This window comes from Condylura cristata, unplaced genomic scaffold, assembly GCF_000260355.1.
Source record: "Condylura cristata isolate star-nosed mole 26May11 unplaced genomic scaffold, ConCri1.0 scaffold00032, whole genome shotgun sequence".
Lineage (NCBI taxonomy): Eukaryota > Metazoa > Chordata > Mammalia > Eulipotyphla > Talpidae > Condylura > Condylura cristata.
In genome coordinates, this window is record NW_004567133.1 from 5,306,358 (window position 1) to 5,322,216 (window position 15,859).

The following is a 15,859-nucleotide window of genomic DNA, read 5'->3' on the forward strand; positions in this document are numbered from 1 at the left end:
ACAAGAAGTGAGAGTGGGGGACCAGTTTTGAAGAGGTGACTCAAACATTCCTTTATTAATAAGTCTTAAAAATAATAACCCTGTTGAAACATCTTGAACTGAAAATGTGGAGTAGAATCCCACCATGTTCCTGGGGCTGCAAGTCTTCTCTGAAGAAATCCACTTATGATTTGTGCAGGCACAGGGTGGGGGTGTTGTGAACAGTTTATACAAGTGCAAAGTGGGCAACTCAGTTACTCTCGCCATCACTGCTAATGATGCCACGCATGTGCGACCAATCTGGGGGTGGGGGGCGGGATCGCTCTTCCTCTGAGTCCAAGGTTCTGCGGTATAGCTCCCCTGGGAGCGCTGCTTCTCCTGAAGGGTTCCAAGCGGTGCGTCTGCGGGGTCGACCTATGGGAAGAAGTGATAGATAAGTTGTGTGAGAAGGTCCAAGCTTCATCTGCTCCTGAAGAATTGAAAGTGCCTCACCTCACCTGAACAGTTGATAATGTTAGTAATGTCCAAGGAGGCGACCTCTGCTGCCTCCTCCCGCTTTTCCTTCAGAGCCCGACATTTCTCTAGGGAAGGGTTACCTGGGGCAGAAAAGGCTCAGGCTCATGACCCCCTTTCCCGGCAGCCCAGGCCCTTCCCTACATCTCCCAGGACACGCCCCACCTCACCCTTCATGCCCAGGGCTTCCAGCTCTGCCCGGAGGACACTCAGACGCTCCTTGTGAGAGCGGCAGGAGCCCAGCAGCTTCTTGTAGTTGCGGTGGGCACCACAGGCACGAATATAGCGCTTGAGCCTCATCACAGCTGGGTGATCCTCACCTCTGCGATTAGAGTCCGCCTGGCAAGGAGAGAGCAGCAAGAGGCCAAACCTGGGCTTGAGTCAAGAGTCTTGCTTTTCCCAGATAGTGGCCTCCCACCCTGTCTTCACCCTTACCTTAGTCCCTTTGGGTTCTGGACTGCCATCTGAGGAAGAGGAGGAGCTTCGTGCCCTGCCTTTCTTGGAACTCTTCTTGGAAGAGCGGTTCTTCTCCCCTTTGGGTCTCCCCTCTGACTCGCTGTCACTCACCTCCCTCTCTGAGTCACTGTCCTCACCACTGAGGCTGCCCGCTTGAGCTGTCTTTCCTGTGCCTTTAGTACTTGTTTCTACTGTCCTACAGCTGTCTTCATCCTCCTCGCTACTTCCACTCTGCTTTTTCCCATCTTTCCACTGGGTCCCGACCTTCCTCTTTCTCTGCACTGAGGTCGCTTCATCACCCCTGCTGTTATCCCCACCACCAGCTGCTACTTTTTCCTTCTGTTCCTCTCTGTCTCCCCAGTCCCCTGGCAGGCTTACTGCCCTGCTTTTCTGTTTACAGCTCCGCTCCTCCCAAGCTGGCCTTTTCCCACCATTACTCTGGGCTTTGGGCTTCCAATCCTCCTCTTCCTCACTGTCCTCTTCCTTTTTGGCTAGGGTCTCGTCTCCACTCTCCTTTTTACCTTCCTTGTGGCTTTTAGCTTGTCTCTTTCTCTCTGCCTTCTTTCCTGTCCTCTGTTCAGGGTCCTCCTCCTCGCTGTCCTCACTTTCCTCCGTGGCCTCCTGCATCCTGTCTGAGGTGTTGCCTGAAGCTTGCTTGTTATTTGTCATAGTTTTCTTCCTAGTCCTGCCTTTGTGCCCCTTTTCCTCTTCTTCTACCTCTTCCTCTTCCTCACTGCTCTCTTTCCAGACTTTATTTGTTTTGGCAGAACCATCCTCCTCACTGCTCTCCTTCACCAGGTTCTTCTGCTGTTCTTCCTCATCGCTGCTCTCAACTGTTTTCTTTGAGGAGTTCCTTGGATTCTCCTTGGCCACACTGACTCCTGCTGCCATCTTGTTCTTTGCTGGGGGTCTGAGGCGCTCTGGACTGGAGGCTGCAGAACTGTGCTCTAGATTGTGGAGAGAAGAGAAGGTTCAGCCAGTTTCTTCTTGTCCTTTCTTGTTTTTAACAAGTTGCCTGTTTTGACAGGTGGATAGTGGGAAGAGCATCAGGAAACACAGCTATCAGTTCACCTGTTCCTGGCTCCTGATTCAGTGGCCTCGGCCCTTCATCTGATACCTTGAGTCATAATACATGCACACTAAAAACCTCCTGAATGAACCAAGCATGCAGAAGGCACTAACCTGACTCTGAATTGAAGCGGAACCTCTTTCTCTCTGTGTCACTGCAGGGGGTGGGAGGCCTCTTCGCCTTGGCAAGGTCTAGCTTCTCTTCCCTAGCACTAGCTTCATCCCCCTGTGTGAGCATCAAGAGTAGCCAAAGGGTTACCCCGGCGGCTTCGCCCCGCCTCCCAGGCAACACGCCCCACCTCCCGGGGCCCAGACCGCAGCCCACACCTGCATCTTCAGAAGCTCCTCCTCCACTAGCCTCTTCAGTGCCTGCTTCTCCGCGGGTTCCAGGCGGTCGCGGCCCGCGTGAGCCAAGAACCGCCGCCGCACGATGGAGTGTGTGAGCGTGCTGTGGAGACATGGTGTCAAAATGGAGTCCCCGTCCCGCCCCTGCCCGTTCCAACCCCCAAGTCCCTATGCACCTGAGGTCCGGGCGGCCTCGGAAGAGGCTACGGGTGAACTCTTGCATCTCCTTCTCCCGCGCCATTTTGCCCCACCTGAAATTGGCGGCTCCCGCCTTTTTTTCTTCTCGGCCTCCGTCCGCGTGTGGGACAGGAGTTTGCGCACGCGCAGTGTGGTGGCGCCGTGAGGCGAGGGGCCGTTGTGTATCAGTCGCGTGCCGCTTGGGCCGAGAACTTTGACAGGCAAAATTTGCTTTCCTCGGACAGTTGGTCACGCGGCTCCTTTCTTTTCTTAACGAATCGTTTTAAGTTTCGCGTTAGAAACCGACTTGGCGCCGGCAAGTGAACGTAATCAACTCGCGACGCTCTCCGTCCGTGGCCACGGGCACCAGCTAGGCCGCTGTTATTTGGAAAAGCAATGGAACAGGCATCCTTGCCTGGAGACTAGGCATCCCTGAGGGAAAATCGTGTGGCTTTCAAAATCACTAAGCACATTTAGTAACAGGACGCCCTTCCGCGCCCGCCGTCGTTATGACGTCATCGCGTCGCTGCGACGCCGACTTCGGCGCATCCCTTGAAAGCAACGTTTATTTCCTGGTCTTCCCCCAGAGGCCGGGCTTGTCGGTTTCGGGCCCCAGGCGAGGGGTACGCCGGGAGTTGTAGTCTGGCGTACAGTCTTGCTGAGTCTCCGGAAGTGGAGGCGTGAGAGGCCGGGCTGAGCCGGCCTGGGGTAGCGGGACTCCGGCTAGCTGGAGCTCTGTTCCCGGGGCCGGTCATGAACGGGCCGGCGGACGGCGAAGTGGACTACAAGAAGAAATACCGGAACCTGAAGCGCAAGCTCAAGTTCCTCATCTACGTGAGTGTGGGGTGGAGAGGTTGTGGGGGGCAAGGCCTGGTACTGGTAGAACCTCAGTTTACCTACTTGCAAAGGAATTCAGGTGAATTGACCTCGGGTTCTGGGCGGCTTTAAGAACGGCCGTTGGCTCAGCGCCCACATGGCCTGTGATACAGGAACACGAGTGCTTCCAGGAGGAACTGAGAAAGGCACAGAGGAAATTGCTGAAGGTGTCCCGGGACAAGAGGTGAGACATATTAGCCGGGAGAGGGAAGGTGGAAGGGTGGTAGGGCTCCTATGTATTTATATTCGGACCCCGTCTTGGACTGGGGCCACAAATGCATGGTGCCCACCTTGGGGAGGATGGGAGCCCTGAAGAACCTTGCTGGTGGGAATAAAAACGGTTCTCCCTGCCTCTTCAGTTTTCTCCTAGACCGGCTTCTGCAGTATGAGAACGTGGATGAAGACTCTTCTGGTGAGCAAGGTCATGAAAAATTGGTGGAGGACATGACTCCGGGCACTTCGGCAAGCTTCCTGGGCCCCTCCTATTAGGCTGTGGAGATTGATGCGGCCTTCGGTGGCCTAGTTGCTTGCCTTCCACCTCTACCATTCTTTCAAGTATTTATTGAGCGTCTACAACTACTGTTTCAAGCATTGTGCTTTGCACCAGGGATACATGGTAACCAAAATGGACAAAGCCTTTTGGAGTGTTGTATTCTTGTTGGCAGTAATTAGTATCAAGGAACTAGACTACTAAATAGCAATAAATCTAGAGAGGAATAAAACTTGGGTTTGGTGGTAGGGATTGGAGTAAATCAGAGGTAGATAAATCTATCCCGTAAAAGTCCAACTGATAAACGTTTTAAGCTTTGCAAGACATACAATCTTTGTTTTATTTCCATAGCTGTGCTGTTGTACAAAAACAGCCATAGGTGCTAGATCAATAAATGAGCATGGCTGTGTTTCAATAAAACTTCATGTATGGACACTAAAATTCCAATTTCATGTAATCACATGTAGTGAAATATTTTTCTCTTTTCCCCCAAAACTTAAAATGTAGAAGCCATTCTTACTTTGCAGGCTATAGAAAAGCAGGTAGCAGGCAATGACTCAGAATCCTCAACAAAGGAATATTTCAGAAAGTAATGTTTGAGCCAGTACCTAAATGAGATGAACGTAATCTTGTGCAGATTCTAGTGAGAGGGAGACAGGGAATAGCAAATGTAGGTGCCCTGCGGTGAGGAGGCTGGTTTGAAGAGCAGGTCTGAAACACACTGGGCAGTGTTTTCAGATCTTTTATTTGTCATCATTTACCATGGATGATGTATCTTAGCATCATAACTGGTTTCAGCATACATACTTATAAGACGAAACTTAAAGCAGTATAATTCTTTCTGGAACTATTTTAGGCAGCTGCTATTTATTTAAATGCTGGTTACAAACCAGCGAATTCATGACCCACTAATAGGTTGAGGCCCACAGTTTGAGAAATCCCTAAGGTGGGCATTTGTGTCCCTATACCAGGGTGGGGGTCTCGTGAACCATGCCCGTCACAGTCACCTCTCTCCATGGTGCCTTTAAACACTGGCCTAGAGCTGGGGTCAGCAGGCAGCTGCCAAGCAGGCTGCTCGTTTTTGTAAGCAGTGTTGTATTGGAACACGCACCGCCCATTCATTCACATGTTAGGGGAGGACAGTAGATGAGGTCAGAAGTAGGCCAGAGCCAGCTCATGTAGACATGGCAGAAGTCAACTTTTATTCTAGCCTCTCATTGTTCGCCTGCCCCTTCCCTAAGGTGTTCAGTGAACTTACTGTTTGAGGGGAGTATAGCACAGGAGGCATGAAATAATCATGTACACAGAGTTGGCTATATGCAAGCAAGAGCCAGAGACACCCAGGGAAGCCTGCAGTCTGGTCAGGGAGACGTCTAACCTGTGTTTTAACACAGTGTGAGAAGAGCCGTGATGGGAGAGGAGAGAGTTCTCAGAGAAGATATCTCACAGGTAGCGTTTAAGCTGTGTCTTAAAGGGATCTATCTGAGGAGGGAACGGAGTGGTATGTGTCATGAGTAGTGGTGGTTAGGTGAGTGATGGGACTTCTAAGTAGAGGAGAAGATCTGGGAAATTTTTTTTTAAAGATTTATTAATTTATGCATACAGAACTAGGGTACAGGCCAGAGGTGTGGGGCAGTGAGAGGATTCACCAGAGACAGAGTGGGGAGCAGAACAGGACGACTGATGAAGTACACTCCTGAGGGGAGCCTTGAGCGGGTCAGGGGAGGTCTGCCGCGCCATGTGGGTCACCTCGGGGCAGGGATTGAACTCATGCTGAAGTGGCTTTAGCTTCTTAGTACTGTGCTTTAACCTGCTGAGTCACCAGGGAGGGCCCAGGAAATTCCTTTTTAAGGAAATTGATTGGCATGTTGTATAGAGGACAGTTTGCTTGGGAGACCAGGAAGGTAGCTTGAGGCCAGATGAAGAAACACTTTCTAATGCTTGCAGGCAGGGGGGACATCCAGGAAGGATGTGACCATGTTTAGCTTCAAAGTCATTGTGTGGTTGGAATGGGCTATGGTGACAGAAGTAAGATTGCATAGCAGGTAGCTTTGCCTTGGTGGTGGCCTGGTGTAGCAATTTGATGGAATAGATGAAGGTAGATAATAAAGCCAGATGATGGGGAAGGGGAGGTTCTAGGGGTAAAGGGAGAAAATCCTAGATGGGGAGTAGAGCAGAAACAGAAGCTAAAAAGATAGTCAAGGAGTCGCAGACCTAGGCTCAAGATCTCAAGCCCCAAAGCCCATTTTCTGAGCCTCAGGGACCTCTGCAAAGTAGAAATGAATTGTCCTGCTTCCTCCTTGAATGCTTATGTAGGCTAGATGGTAAACGTGAAGTGCCCATTTAGAGCCTGGCTCATAGTAAATTCTTGACAGATGTGTTATCATACAGAAGCCCAGGCAGAATGTAGGTTTTAAATGATATTTTAAGAAGCTGGGGAAACTTAGGGCTCCCCAAAATAGCACATGAACCAACCTGTGGAGTCAGATTCCCCTGGAACCCTTCTGTAGAACTTCCCTCAGAAGATTACACCCTTCTGAGGCAGACAGTGACCCCTCATCCCGCACACACTGACCAGCCCTCCCCCCTCACAGACTCAGATGCCACTGCATCTTCAGATAACAGCGAGACAGAAGGGACACCAAAGTTGTCGGACACGCCAGCCCCCAAGAGGTGAGAAGAAGCCGCCATTCTTCTCGGGAAGGGTGGGGTGGGAGGCCCCTGGGCTTCCTCGCTGCCTCTGACTCCCTCCCCTGTCCTTTCTCCAGGAAGAGAAGCCCTCCACTGGGGGGTGCCCCCTCCCCCTCCAGCCTCTCCTTGCCTCCTTCAACAGGGTTTCCCCTTCAAGCCTCCGGGGCCCCCTCCCCATACCTGAGCTCGGTGAGTTGGGGTCAAGGGTGGTAAGTGGTAACTAAGATGCCTGGGAATTAAGAGGGCATCAGCTGGGCAGAGGGCCCAGACCTGAGGATGCAGCTGGCCCGACTCTGGGGACATCGGTCCGGGTGTGCCCAACGAGTGTCCCCGGAGGGGTGTGAGCCGGGACTGCCCATCTCTGGCGTAGGAGTGGGGACACACGTGACTGAGGAGAGCAGACCCCAGGACGTAGTCCTGCTGCTGTCCGCTCCCCTTTGTTCTCAGGAGCCGCACTCATCACCATCTCTTGTTTTTCCATTCTCCCGTTTGCATTTCTCCCCTTCAACCCACCCATCCACTCCATCCCCATCTCCATCCCAACCCCCACCTGCAGCTGACTTCCCCCCCCTACCCCCCATTCCCTTCTGACTACCTGGCCCTGCAGCTGACTGAGCCCAGCCCCCTGAGGCCCAAGCGGGAGAAACGACCCCGCCTGCCCCGGAAACTCAAGGTACCCTTATCTGGGGGTGCTAGGGAGGGGCCAGAATGGCAGGAGGACAGCTGTCTGAGGGAGGCTCAGAAGGGGCCGGGGGCCCAGCCCAGGGGTGGATCAGAGAAGTTTCAACTCACAGGCACTTCAGACAAATTGGGGGCAAGAGGAGCCTTGGGGGACAGTGAAGATGCCTGGGGTTCTGTCCTGACATGCTGGTATGGCTGGGCCAGGCAGACTTGCATCTAGAATCAAATCCACTTGTGCTACCACCGCGCCCCCCCTCCCCCAAGAGTCAGGCTACCTCAAGAGGTCCCAGTTCTCTAGGGCTCAGATTCTAGGTCTGTAAAATGAATGGTCAAACCAACGTGATCGATTGTTTCTGGAGCACCTGTCCCCGGTACTGCAGATGTTGTAGCGAGCAGACAAAACTGCCTTTGCAGAGGCCCTATTCCGGTAAGACAGGCGGAATGAAGACAAGATAAGTAGGATCAAGGCAGAAAGATGGAGTCAAGTAAAGATTATGGGAAGCACCAGAGTAGACAGGAGCAGGTATTTTTGCTTGGGTCTTCCGGGTTATAACTTGGTCAGAAACTGTGGGGAGATGAGAGCAAACCATGTGTCTGCCTTGTTCAAGTGTAGGAAGGCCAGCGTGAGGAGAGAAGAAAGGGGAGAGTGGTCGGAGAATCCCTGCTGCCAGGTGGTGTCCAGCCTTTCAAGTACTGTGGAGGCTTTGGCTTGTGCCTTGGAACGGGAACCTTCAGGGACGATGGGCACAGTGTAAATCTGATCACGTGCTAACGAGCTTGTGGCTGTGCTGAGCAGCGTGTAGATGGGGGTGGGGAAGGGAAGTGAAGAAGAAAGTGGAGAGACCGCCAAAGCAGCACTGCAGTAAACCCAGGTAGCAGTGGAGAGCTGATCACAGTTCTCTTTCGAGAGGGACCCACAGGAAGGCTGGAGCACCAGAGTGGGCTGTAGGAAGTCAAGAGTGGAGTGACTGGACTTCGGGGCTCAGACCAGTGACGGACTGAAGTAGCCTTTTTCTGAGATTGGGAGGGAAGATGAAGAATTTGGTTTTGAACATGTTGATGCGCTCTTGGAAGTCCCGTGAGATAACCGGCTGGGAGCCTGGGACCCCTGGGCATGTGTTTGGACGACATCAGCGTGGAGTGGGAGAATGTGGGTGACGTCCAGAAAAGATGAGGACACAGGGAAGGCACAGGGCCCTTCCAGCTGGGAAATAAAAGTGGAATTGGACCAGGCGAGACAGCTGTCAAGTCGCGTGGACTAGACAGCAGAAGATGGGGGAGGCCGTTTGTGGTCGTGAGGACTGTAGGTTCAAAGTTCAAATCCCAGCTCTGCCACTTCCTCTCTGTCTGTGACCTTAACTGGTTCTTGAGCCTGAAACGGGATGATGTTACAGCCATTTGCTCTACAGAGTAGGGTTTTTGCTCCTGACCTGGAGGGCAGGATGGGAAAGATGAGTGGAGCCTGGCGCATAGGGATAGAGGTGTGGGATGGAACATGTTCAAGGCTTTCTGGTTGATACTGGATCCTGAGCTGCCAGGAAGTGGAGTCTTGGCATATCAGCAGAGAAAATGTTGCTTCAAAGAGACCCTCAGAATTGTGCATAAGGAAGGGGATAAATCAGAGAAGGCCCTAAAGAAGAGGTAACATTTGTGCCCAGCATGCATGAGATTTGGACAGTCCAGGTCATGGACAGTCCAGGTCAAAGCAGCAGCAGAGAGGAGGACAGGGACAGACATGGCAGAAAGGTCACTTGGGCTGGAACACGAGTGACAAGAAAGAACTGGGTAACGGGGCTGGGGGGGGGTGGGATGGCAGAAGGCCTGAGCGCCCAGTCTGGATGTTGCTGTAAAGGTCGGCATCACCGAAGCTCTTGCGTGACTTGGGCTGAGGAGATAGGTAGCAAGTCTGAGCGGAGGGGAGGGAAAGAAGAGGGTCAGAGCCTGGACTGCCATCAGGTTTAACCAGGTTTGAATCCTGGCTACTCATGTGCCCACCGACCACTCAGCTTGTGCCCACTGACCAAGTATGAAGCCTGCAGAGCCTCCCATGGGGTCCTGGCAAGGATAGGGCTGGAGGCCTGGGCTAGACAGAGGCCTCCAGAGACATAGCAGGACTCTTAAATAGAAAAGGACACTGCAAGTGGAGGGACCCCACTACTGTCAGGCACCCCGACTGCCTGTCTAGGACAGTGAGGAGCCTGAGGCTCTTGAGTGGAGCAATGACAAGTGCAGGCTTGTTTTAGCGAGCGAGCTCTGGCTGCAGTGTGGAGGAAGAGCTGCATCTGGGGGAGGCTGACGGCAGGAAGTCTAGTTAGGAAGCTGGTTTCGTAGCCCAGGTGAGCTGAAAAATGGCTTGGTCAAGGCCATTCCCAGAGGTAAAAGCCTCAACAGTGAGGGTGAAGACCTAGAACACAGGAGGAAGAGGGAGAGGAGGCAGTGGTGGCAGGTGGTATCTGAGCCCCCCAGAGGCAGGCAGGCACACCAGGCCAGCTCTGACTCTGGCACCAGCTGCTCTTTGGGAGTAGCTGAGCTGCCTCCCTGGCAAGGGCAGGGCCTGGTCTTTCCCTCCTGGTTTCCTGTGAGACACCCCACCCCACTCCCAGCACCCTCATCCCCACCTCCATCTCCACCCCTCACCCCCAGGTACTTGAGACTCTGAAGGGGCTGAGGTGGGGCAGGCCCCCTGGTGCCACATGAACTGGCCTGGCCTAAATAAGCCTGTGTCCCTTCCTCCCACCCAGCAGTGCTGACAAGTACAGTGCCAGCCTCCAAAGAGTCCCAGCGCCTCCCTGACAAGCCTTCCCTCTGTTTCTCCCCCTACTGCAGATGGCGGTGGGACCCCCCGATTGCCCTGTGGGAGGGCCACTGACCTTCCCTGGCCGGGGTTCTGGGGCTGGGGTAGGGGCAGCCCTGGCCCCCCTGCCCCCTCCCAAGCTGCCTCCACCCACGATCCTGAGCTCCGTCCCTCGGCAGATGTTCAGCGATGCGGGCAGTGGGGACGATGCCCTGGATGGGGATGATGACCTGGTGATCGACATCCCGGAGTGACCACCCTCTGCCCTCGCTCCTGCCCAGCACCCTCTGTGCCAGCACACACGAGCCCCCAGCTTCCGCAGAGACGTTTATTGGCACTCAGTTGCCATGCTGCGGCCACTGACACAATCAGAAAAGGCGTCAACATGCATGAATGTCCCCCGGGACCCGGGAGTGGGCCTCTCACCAGGGGACGTGGGCCCTGCCCTCACATCCCGGCCTCCTCCAGGGAGCAGTTACTTCGTGAGTGACCGGGAGCATCTGCCACCTCTCAGAGAGGCAGAGACCCTGCAGTGACCCCCCTTTAAGGGCAGCTGTACAGGGCTAGGTTTTTGTTTCGTTTTTCAGTGAAGATTCTGTATTAAAGGAGTGGCTCTTTTTTGTTTTTTGTCCTTTTCTTTTTTGGAAACATTCTCCTCCAAACCCCCCCTAATCCATCCTCCTCCCTGTGGGGGAGGGGAGACGGGCAGCCTGGAGAGGCAGGAGAGAGCAGCAGCGGCGGGGCCTGGGGTGGGGCGCTGGCAGGACCCCTGCAGGGTGCACAGGGCAGGTGGTTTGTTGCATATTTCACGTGTAGTAGCAAGTCAGGCAGGAGTAGGTTTGCATATGTGAATATAGATCTCCACGTCCCTCACAAGAAGACAGACCCACGGTCACAGAGACTCTCACGAAATAAGACAGGTAGTGCAGGGTGGGGCATCGACCCCGTGTAAACGTGCAACACACTCGTGCGAAGGTTGGGTACTGGACCCGGCCCTGCGGGTCAGGGCCTGTGCCGGGCAGCTGTCCACTGCTCAGGCTGAGGGGAATGCCCCAGCCGCAGCGGGCAGCTCGTTGGTCAAGGTGTGCCAGCGCTCCAGGGCTGTGTCCAGCTGCTGCAGACACTCGCTCCAGTGCTTCCGGGCCTCGCCCTGGGCGCCGGGCCCCAGAGAGACGCCGCCTGAGGAGAACAGAGAAGCCAGCAGAATGAGGGCCCGCCTCCCCCCGCTAGCCCGCCCGGCGCCCCACCTAACAGGCTGCTGCCTCACCGATGAAGTCATTGGATTTGCCTATGTCATAGTCCCAGACTGTGACTTCCAGGGTCTTCGTGGCTAGGGCGGAGAGCTCCATCTCATAGAAAAACTCCTGTGACGGGGTAAGCCGTGCCTTCCGTGAGGGGCTGCCCTCCGGGCCCTCCCCCTAGTGTACCTCAATTTTTGGTCCCTCCGCATTTACCTCATTAAATTCTGGGTTCAGAGTCTTCTTCTTCACACATGTTTTATGCTTGGACTTTTTATCCACATCTGGCCTCAAGTACCTGTCAAGGCAGGCGTGGGGCATGCGATGGTCAGAGCTAGGCCAGGCCCAGGGGGTGGGGCAAGGGTCAAGCTCCCTGTATAGGGGAGGGTGGGCCCTGGGGCAGGACGAGGCTCACGTCTTGACGTAGGGGTCGGAGTAGCCGTTGACATCCATGGCAGCCAGGTGAGCACAGCGCACGATGCCCACCAGCAGCCCCCTGCGCTGCGAGCTGTAGCTGAGGCTCAGCAGGATGCGCCCGCGCTCTTCCAGCAGCCCGGGCCCCTGCTCCACCTGTTCGAGCTACCGGGCAGACACGGGGGTCAGCCTGCATCCTCACCACCTCCCGCCCAGATGTGGTCCCTGTGAGCTACCTCACCTCCTTCAGGTAACAGGAGATGCCCCTCAGTGCCGCCGACATGGAAGAGGGTGAAGCCAGCTGAGAGGGCAAAGAGAAGTTTCCAGAAATCTGACCTCTCTGGTGCCCCCCTCACCCTGGTGTCCCGAGCCCCACACTGACCGGGACCTGGCGCTCCAGGCAGATGTTAAAATGCTTCTTCTGTGAAGGCTTGAGGCGGCGGAGGGGTACGCGGATCTCCCCAATAAACTCATTGTGGCTTAGCTTGTCCTCGTCACAGACAGAGATCCTGGCAGGGAACTGCAGGGTCAGGGCCTCCTGGGGTACCTGAGCTCTACTCCAGAGTGGGAGAAAGGTCCTCCGACCAAGCTCCGAGCACCTGATGTTGGTCTCAGCTCTGCCCTAAACTCCATCTGCAAAGTGGGCTGTCTCCTGGGGGCTGTGTGGTAAGCACCAGGCCTGGAGCTGAAGGAGGATGCTCCGAATTGCCCCACTCCTCTCTCCTCCCCCTTTCCATCTACCTGTTCTGTCCCTGATCCATCAGCTACTAGAGGAGACCCTCATAAATATTTGGAGACCACCCCCTCCCGCATTGCTCCCATTCACAGCCTGGGGAAGTGGGGTCTCACTGAGTGTGAGTGGGTCAGAGATTGAAGCCTCAGGACAGGCCTTAGGCCTTGGACAGGAAGCACAGGGATTGAGAAATGATTGCTTTTACTTTTGTATCTCCTGTGGCTCCCTGTGTTTTCTTCTGCTGTCACTCTTGAGTCCTGTGTCACATGTCACACAGGGGTGTTCAAATCCTAGGTCCGACATGTACTAGCTATCTGTGTGACCTTGGGCAGGTCACCTGACTTCCCTAAGCTTCACGCTCCATCTATAGACTCTACCCATGTGTCATGAGTACCCAAAGCTACTATGAGGATCAAGTCAAAGAAACGTAAAAATGAGCAGCCCAGGGCTGGGCCTGAGAGAGTGAGCATGCAGTTGTTTAGTTCTCCTCTCAAATCTGAAGTATGTGGGGCCAGTCCTCTGGCCTCAGCCTCTGTCCTCACTTCCAGCCCCCCACACCCAGCATCAAGATGATCTGCCTAAGACAACCCTGACCATGCTCCGGCCCTGATGCAAACCTGCTATGGCCTAGAACAAGTGAAATGGCCTTTCTCGAGCCTTCACTCCCCCCCAGGGGTTACTGCCCACACAGCTCCACCTTCGGGGATAACGGAGCAGTTTGCCTGTCCCTGAAGGACAGGAAAGGACCCCTCCTTATGGATGGGGGAGAGGCAGAGCAGATATCTGCTGCCGGGATCTGCACCAGAGGCTCTGAGGCATCGGTGAGCAGAGAAAGCTTTCAGGAGGCAGAACCTCAAATGGTGGGATTTGGGCAGAAGCAGGGAATGCGTTCCAGGTGGAAGAGAGAGAACAAAGGTCAGAAGTAATGTACCTGTCTGATTTGAAGAGAACAATCCTGTTGCAGAACAGCGGGAGATGTGTGGGGGTAGGGAGCCATTTTGGCCTGTTGCCAAAGGGAATAGGGAGCCACCGATTGTTCCTCAGCATTTCAGAGAGGCTTGGTGAGAGGGAGATCAACCAACCAAAGAAGGGCGGGATGCCAGCTGTCCCAGAGGAGAGGCTGAGCTGGAATCCTTGGTACAGGGAGGATGGAGCCCTCACCTGAGCACCTTGTGAGTGATGTCGTCATCTGTAATTCCGCTGTATGTCAGGTCCTCGTTCCACACGGGATTCAGCGTGTTCCTCTGAGTCTTAGTTTTCAGCTTATTGGCCTGAGGTGTAGAGACAAACATTGGGGGGATTCAGAGCAGACATGCCAACCCCCAAGTGGCTCAAGCTTGGGAGGGAGGAGGCTAGTACCTTGCAGGCTCCAGGCAGCAAGTGCAGCTTGACATAAGGGTCGGCCAGGCCATTGAAATCCATGGGCTTGAGGCCCTGGAGAGGAGGGATGGAGGGAGGGCTGAGAACACCCTCTCTCTGCAGGGCTGGGTCTTTGAGGTTAGACAGCCAAGAAGAGAGGTGGGGGGGGGAGGGAAGGGGGTTTGGGGCCTGGCTTGGGTAAGGGAGGGTGAATGGAAACTGGAGGCAAACCAGACCAAGGCTGGGGAGGCAGGGTGTGCCCACCTTGGCCCTGAGGATACTACAGTGCAGTGTGCAGGAGGCCTGGTCGTAGAGAAGATCAAACTCCAGTGTGCCCAGGGCGGCTGCAGAGGAGGAAAGAGATGGCATGAGTTGGTGTGTGCAGCCAGGTGTGTATGCGAGACTGGCGGGCAGGCTGGATGTGTGTGTCGGCTGTGGAAGTGTTTTGCGTGTCTGTCAGCCTGCAAGCCTGTACGCGTCTGGGTCCCCGGCTGGGCCGCCACTGGGGCTGTGTGGGTGGCTGAGGAGTGTCTCAGCAGAAATATTGAATATTGAGCCTTGCTGAAGCTGTAATCTCTATACTGACTGCAGCTGTGGCGACAGTGCCCATCACCTTCCCCAGGCACACCCCCAGGGCCCCAGCCCCTCCCCAGCAGCCTGGGGGCCCTCCCGCCCGTGAGAACCCTGGGGCCCTCAAGCCCCCCAACTCACTAGTATCATCCGAGTCATAGCTGTCCACCTCAGCGCCCTCCTCAGGTGTGGTGGCCCCTAGGAGGGCTGCAGGGGGAGCCAGGGCTAGTGGCGCCAGACCAGCAGGAGCCTCCCCGAAGCCCCCTCCGCCCCCTTCAGGTCCTGGTCCCCGGCGGGGGAAGTAGTCGGAGATCTGGCGGATGGGCCGGATGGGCCCAGGGCACACGTTGATGGCCATGTGCTCCTGGATGTTGATGGTCATGCGGTCGCTCCTGCGGCCCCTCATGCAGGACCCCTGGCTGGGGGAGGGAGGTGTGAGTGTGAGCCAGGTTGACTTCTCATACCTGCGGTTTGCTGGCCCAGGGCCAGGCTGCAACCTCGGGGCCTGTGGGGTCTGTGGGGCCGGGGCTATGAGGGTTACCTTCCTGGGCGGTGGGGGAATGGGCAGCCCGTGCCAGCTGAGGGGCAGGCAGGAGGCCGGGCCCTCCAGACCCTAAGCCTTGCTCCGTGGGGGTTGGGATACCAGCCCACCTCCCCCAGAAAGGTCCTGGCTCCACCTCAGTCTTGTGGCTCACCTACCCACAGATGCCCTTTTGTCATCTTCCCAGCCCTGCCCTTCCTTCTGCCCTGGGCCCTGCCCACCCCCTAGCCCCAGCCCGTAGGCCCCTCCTCTGTCTCTGAGCCTCTGTCCACCCTTCTGCATCAGGCACTTGTCTGATCAGGCCGTGGCCCAGCCATCTGGGCTTCACTTCCCACTGTCCCTTCATTCAGCCCCCAGGATCTCTCTGCCTGCCTGTCTGGTCCCTGCTCTGCAGCCCAAGGTGGGGACACCTCCTGAGACTGGCTCTCCCGTGGAACCAGAAATTGCAGCCTCCGGAGCGCTAAACACCCCCGTAGGCACACACAGGCTCACACACACACTCACCCTCACCCTCACGCCCCAGCGGCCCAGCCCCCTGCACCTGTCTCTGTGCCTCCAACAGGTGCCCAAGCAAGAGAGGGACGGCGGGCGCAGGCTGGGCGGTGGCGGCCGGCGATTCCCTGGGCGGCCGGCGAACCGAGCGCGGAGTCCGGCTGTGCGAGCCGAGAGGGAGGGAGAGCAGGAGAAAGTGCGGGGAGGAGGGGGTGAGCGAGGTGGAGGCGAAGAGGAGCCGGCGCTGGCGGCGGGGGGCGGGGAGGTGCCACGACTTTCCAGGCGGCGGGCCCGGCCTGGGCTTGGCGGGCGGGGGGCGGGGAGGGGCGCGGCCCCAAGCCTCTGGCTGTCCTGTGCGCCTGTGGCACCTTCAGAATCAGCAGCTACGGTTCCCGAGCGCTGGAACTGGGAGGTGGCGCTTGACTGGCTAGAGACGGGCTGC

General features: G+C 55.9%; 3 protein-coding genes across 5 annotated transcripts; 1 reads left to right on the top strand and 2 right to left on the bottom strand.

The window, feature by feature from the left end:
- Window positions 1-25: 25 nt before the first annotated feature.
- Window positions 26-3,047, bottom strand: HIRIP3 (HIRA interacting protein 3). Its single transcript, XM_012731918.1, has 7 exons — window positions 2,538-3,047; window positions 2,344-2,464; window positions 2,131-2,242; window positions 928-1,895; window positions 663-831; window positions 477-575; window positions 26-393 (listed from the first exon to the last, which is right to left on the bottom strand). Exons 1-7 carry the CDS (start codon window positions 2,600-2,602, stop codon window positions 230-232), a joined length of 1,698 nt encoding a protein of 565 aa, XP_012587372.1. The 5' UTR covers window positions 2,603-3,047; the 3' UTR covers window positions 26-229.
- A 79-nt stretch (window positions 3,048-3,126) lies between these two features.
- On the top strand, window positions 3,127-10,690 carry INO80E (INO80 complex subunit E). 3 transcript variants are annotated; one of them, XM_004692008.2, is made up of 7 exons: window positions 3,127-3,372; window positions 3,528-3,598; window positions 3,774-3,826; window positions 6,499-6,577; window positions 6,673-6,784; window positions 7,152-7,268; window positions 10,103-10,690. In XM_004692008.2, the coding sequence occupies exons 1-7, from the start codon at window positions 3,292-3,294 to the stop codon at window positions 10,322-10,324; spliced, it is 735 nt and encodes a 244-aa protein (XP_004692065.1). In that variant the 5' UTR covers window positions 3,127-3,291; the 3' UTR covers window positions 10,325-10,690. The 3 variants fall into 3 exon arrangements, with proteins under 3 accessions (XP_004692065.1, XP_012587374.1, XP_012587375.1); XM_012731920.1 differs by having other exon boundaries at window positions 10,250-10,690; XM_012731921.1 differs by lacking the exon at window positions 10,103-10,690 and adding an exon at window positions 9,520-10,096.
- Window positions 10,691-10,755: 65 nt separating this feature from the next.
- Window positions 10,756-15,532, bottom strand: DOC2A (double C2-like domains, alpha). The gene is made up of 11 exons (XM_004692009.2): window positions 15,467-15,532; window positions 14,526-14,803; window positions 14,079-14,158; window positions 13,815-13,889; window positions 13,617-13,726; window positions 12,105-12,231; window positions 11,964-12,023; window positions 11,724-11,887; window positions 11,525-11,606; window positions 11,338-11,434; window positions 10,756-11,249 (listed from the first exon to the last, which is right to left on the bottom strand). The coding sequence occupies exons 2-11, from the start codon at window positions 14,788-14,790 to the stop codon at window positions 11,104-11,106; spliced, it is 1,206 nt and encodes a 401-aa protein (XP_004692066.1). The 5' UTR covers window positions 14,791-14,803; window positions 15,467-15,532; the 3' UTR covers window positions 10,756-11,103.
- Window positions 15,533-15,859: the final 327 nt, after the last annotated feature.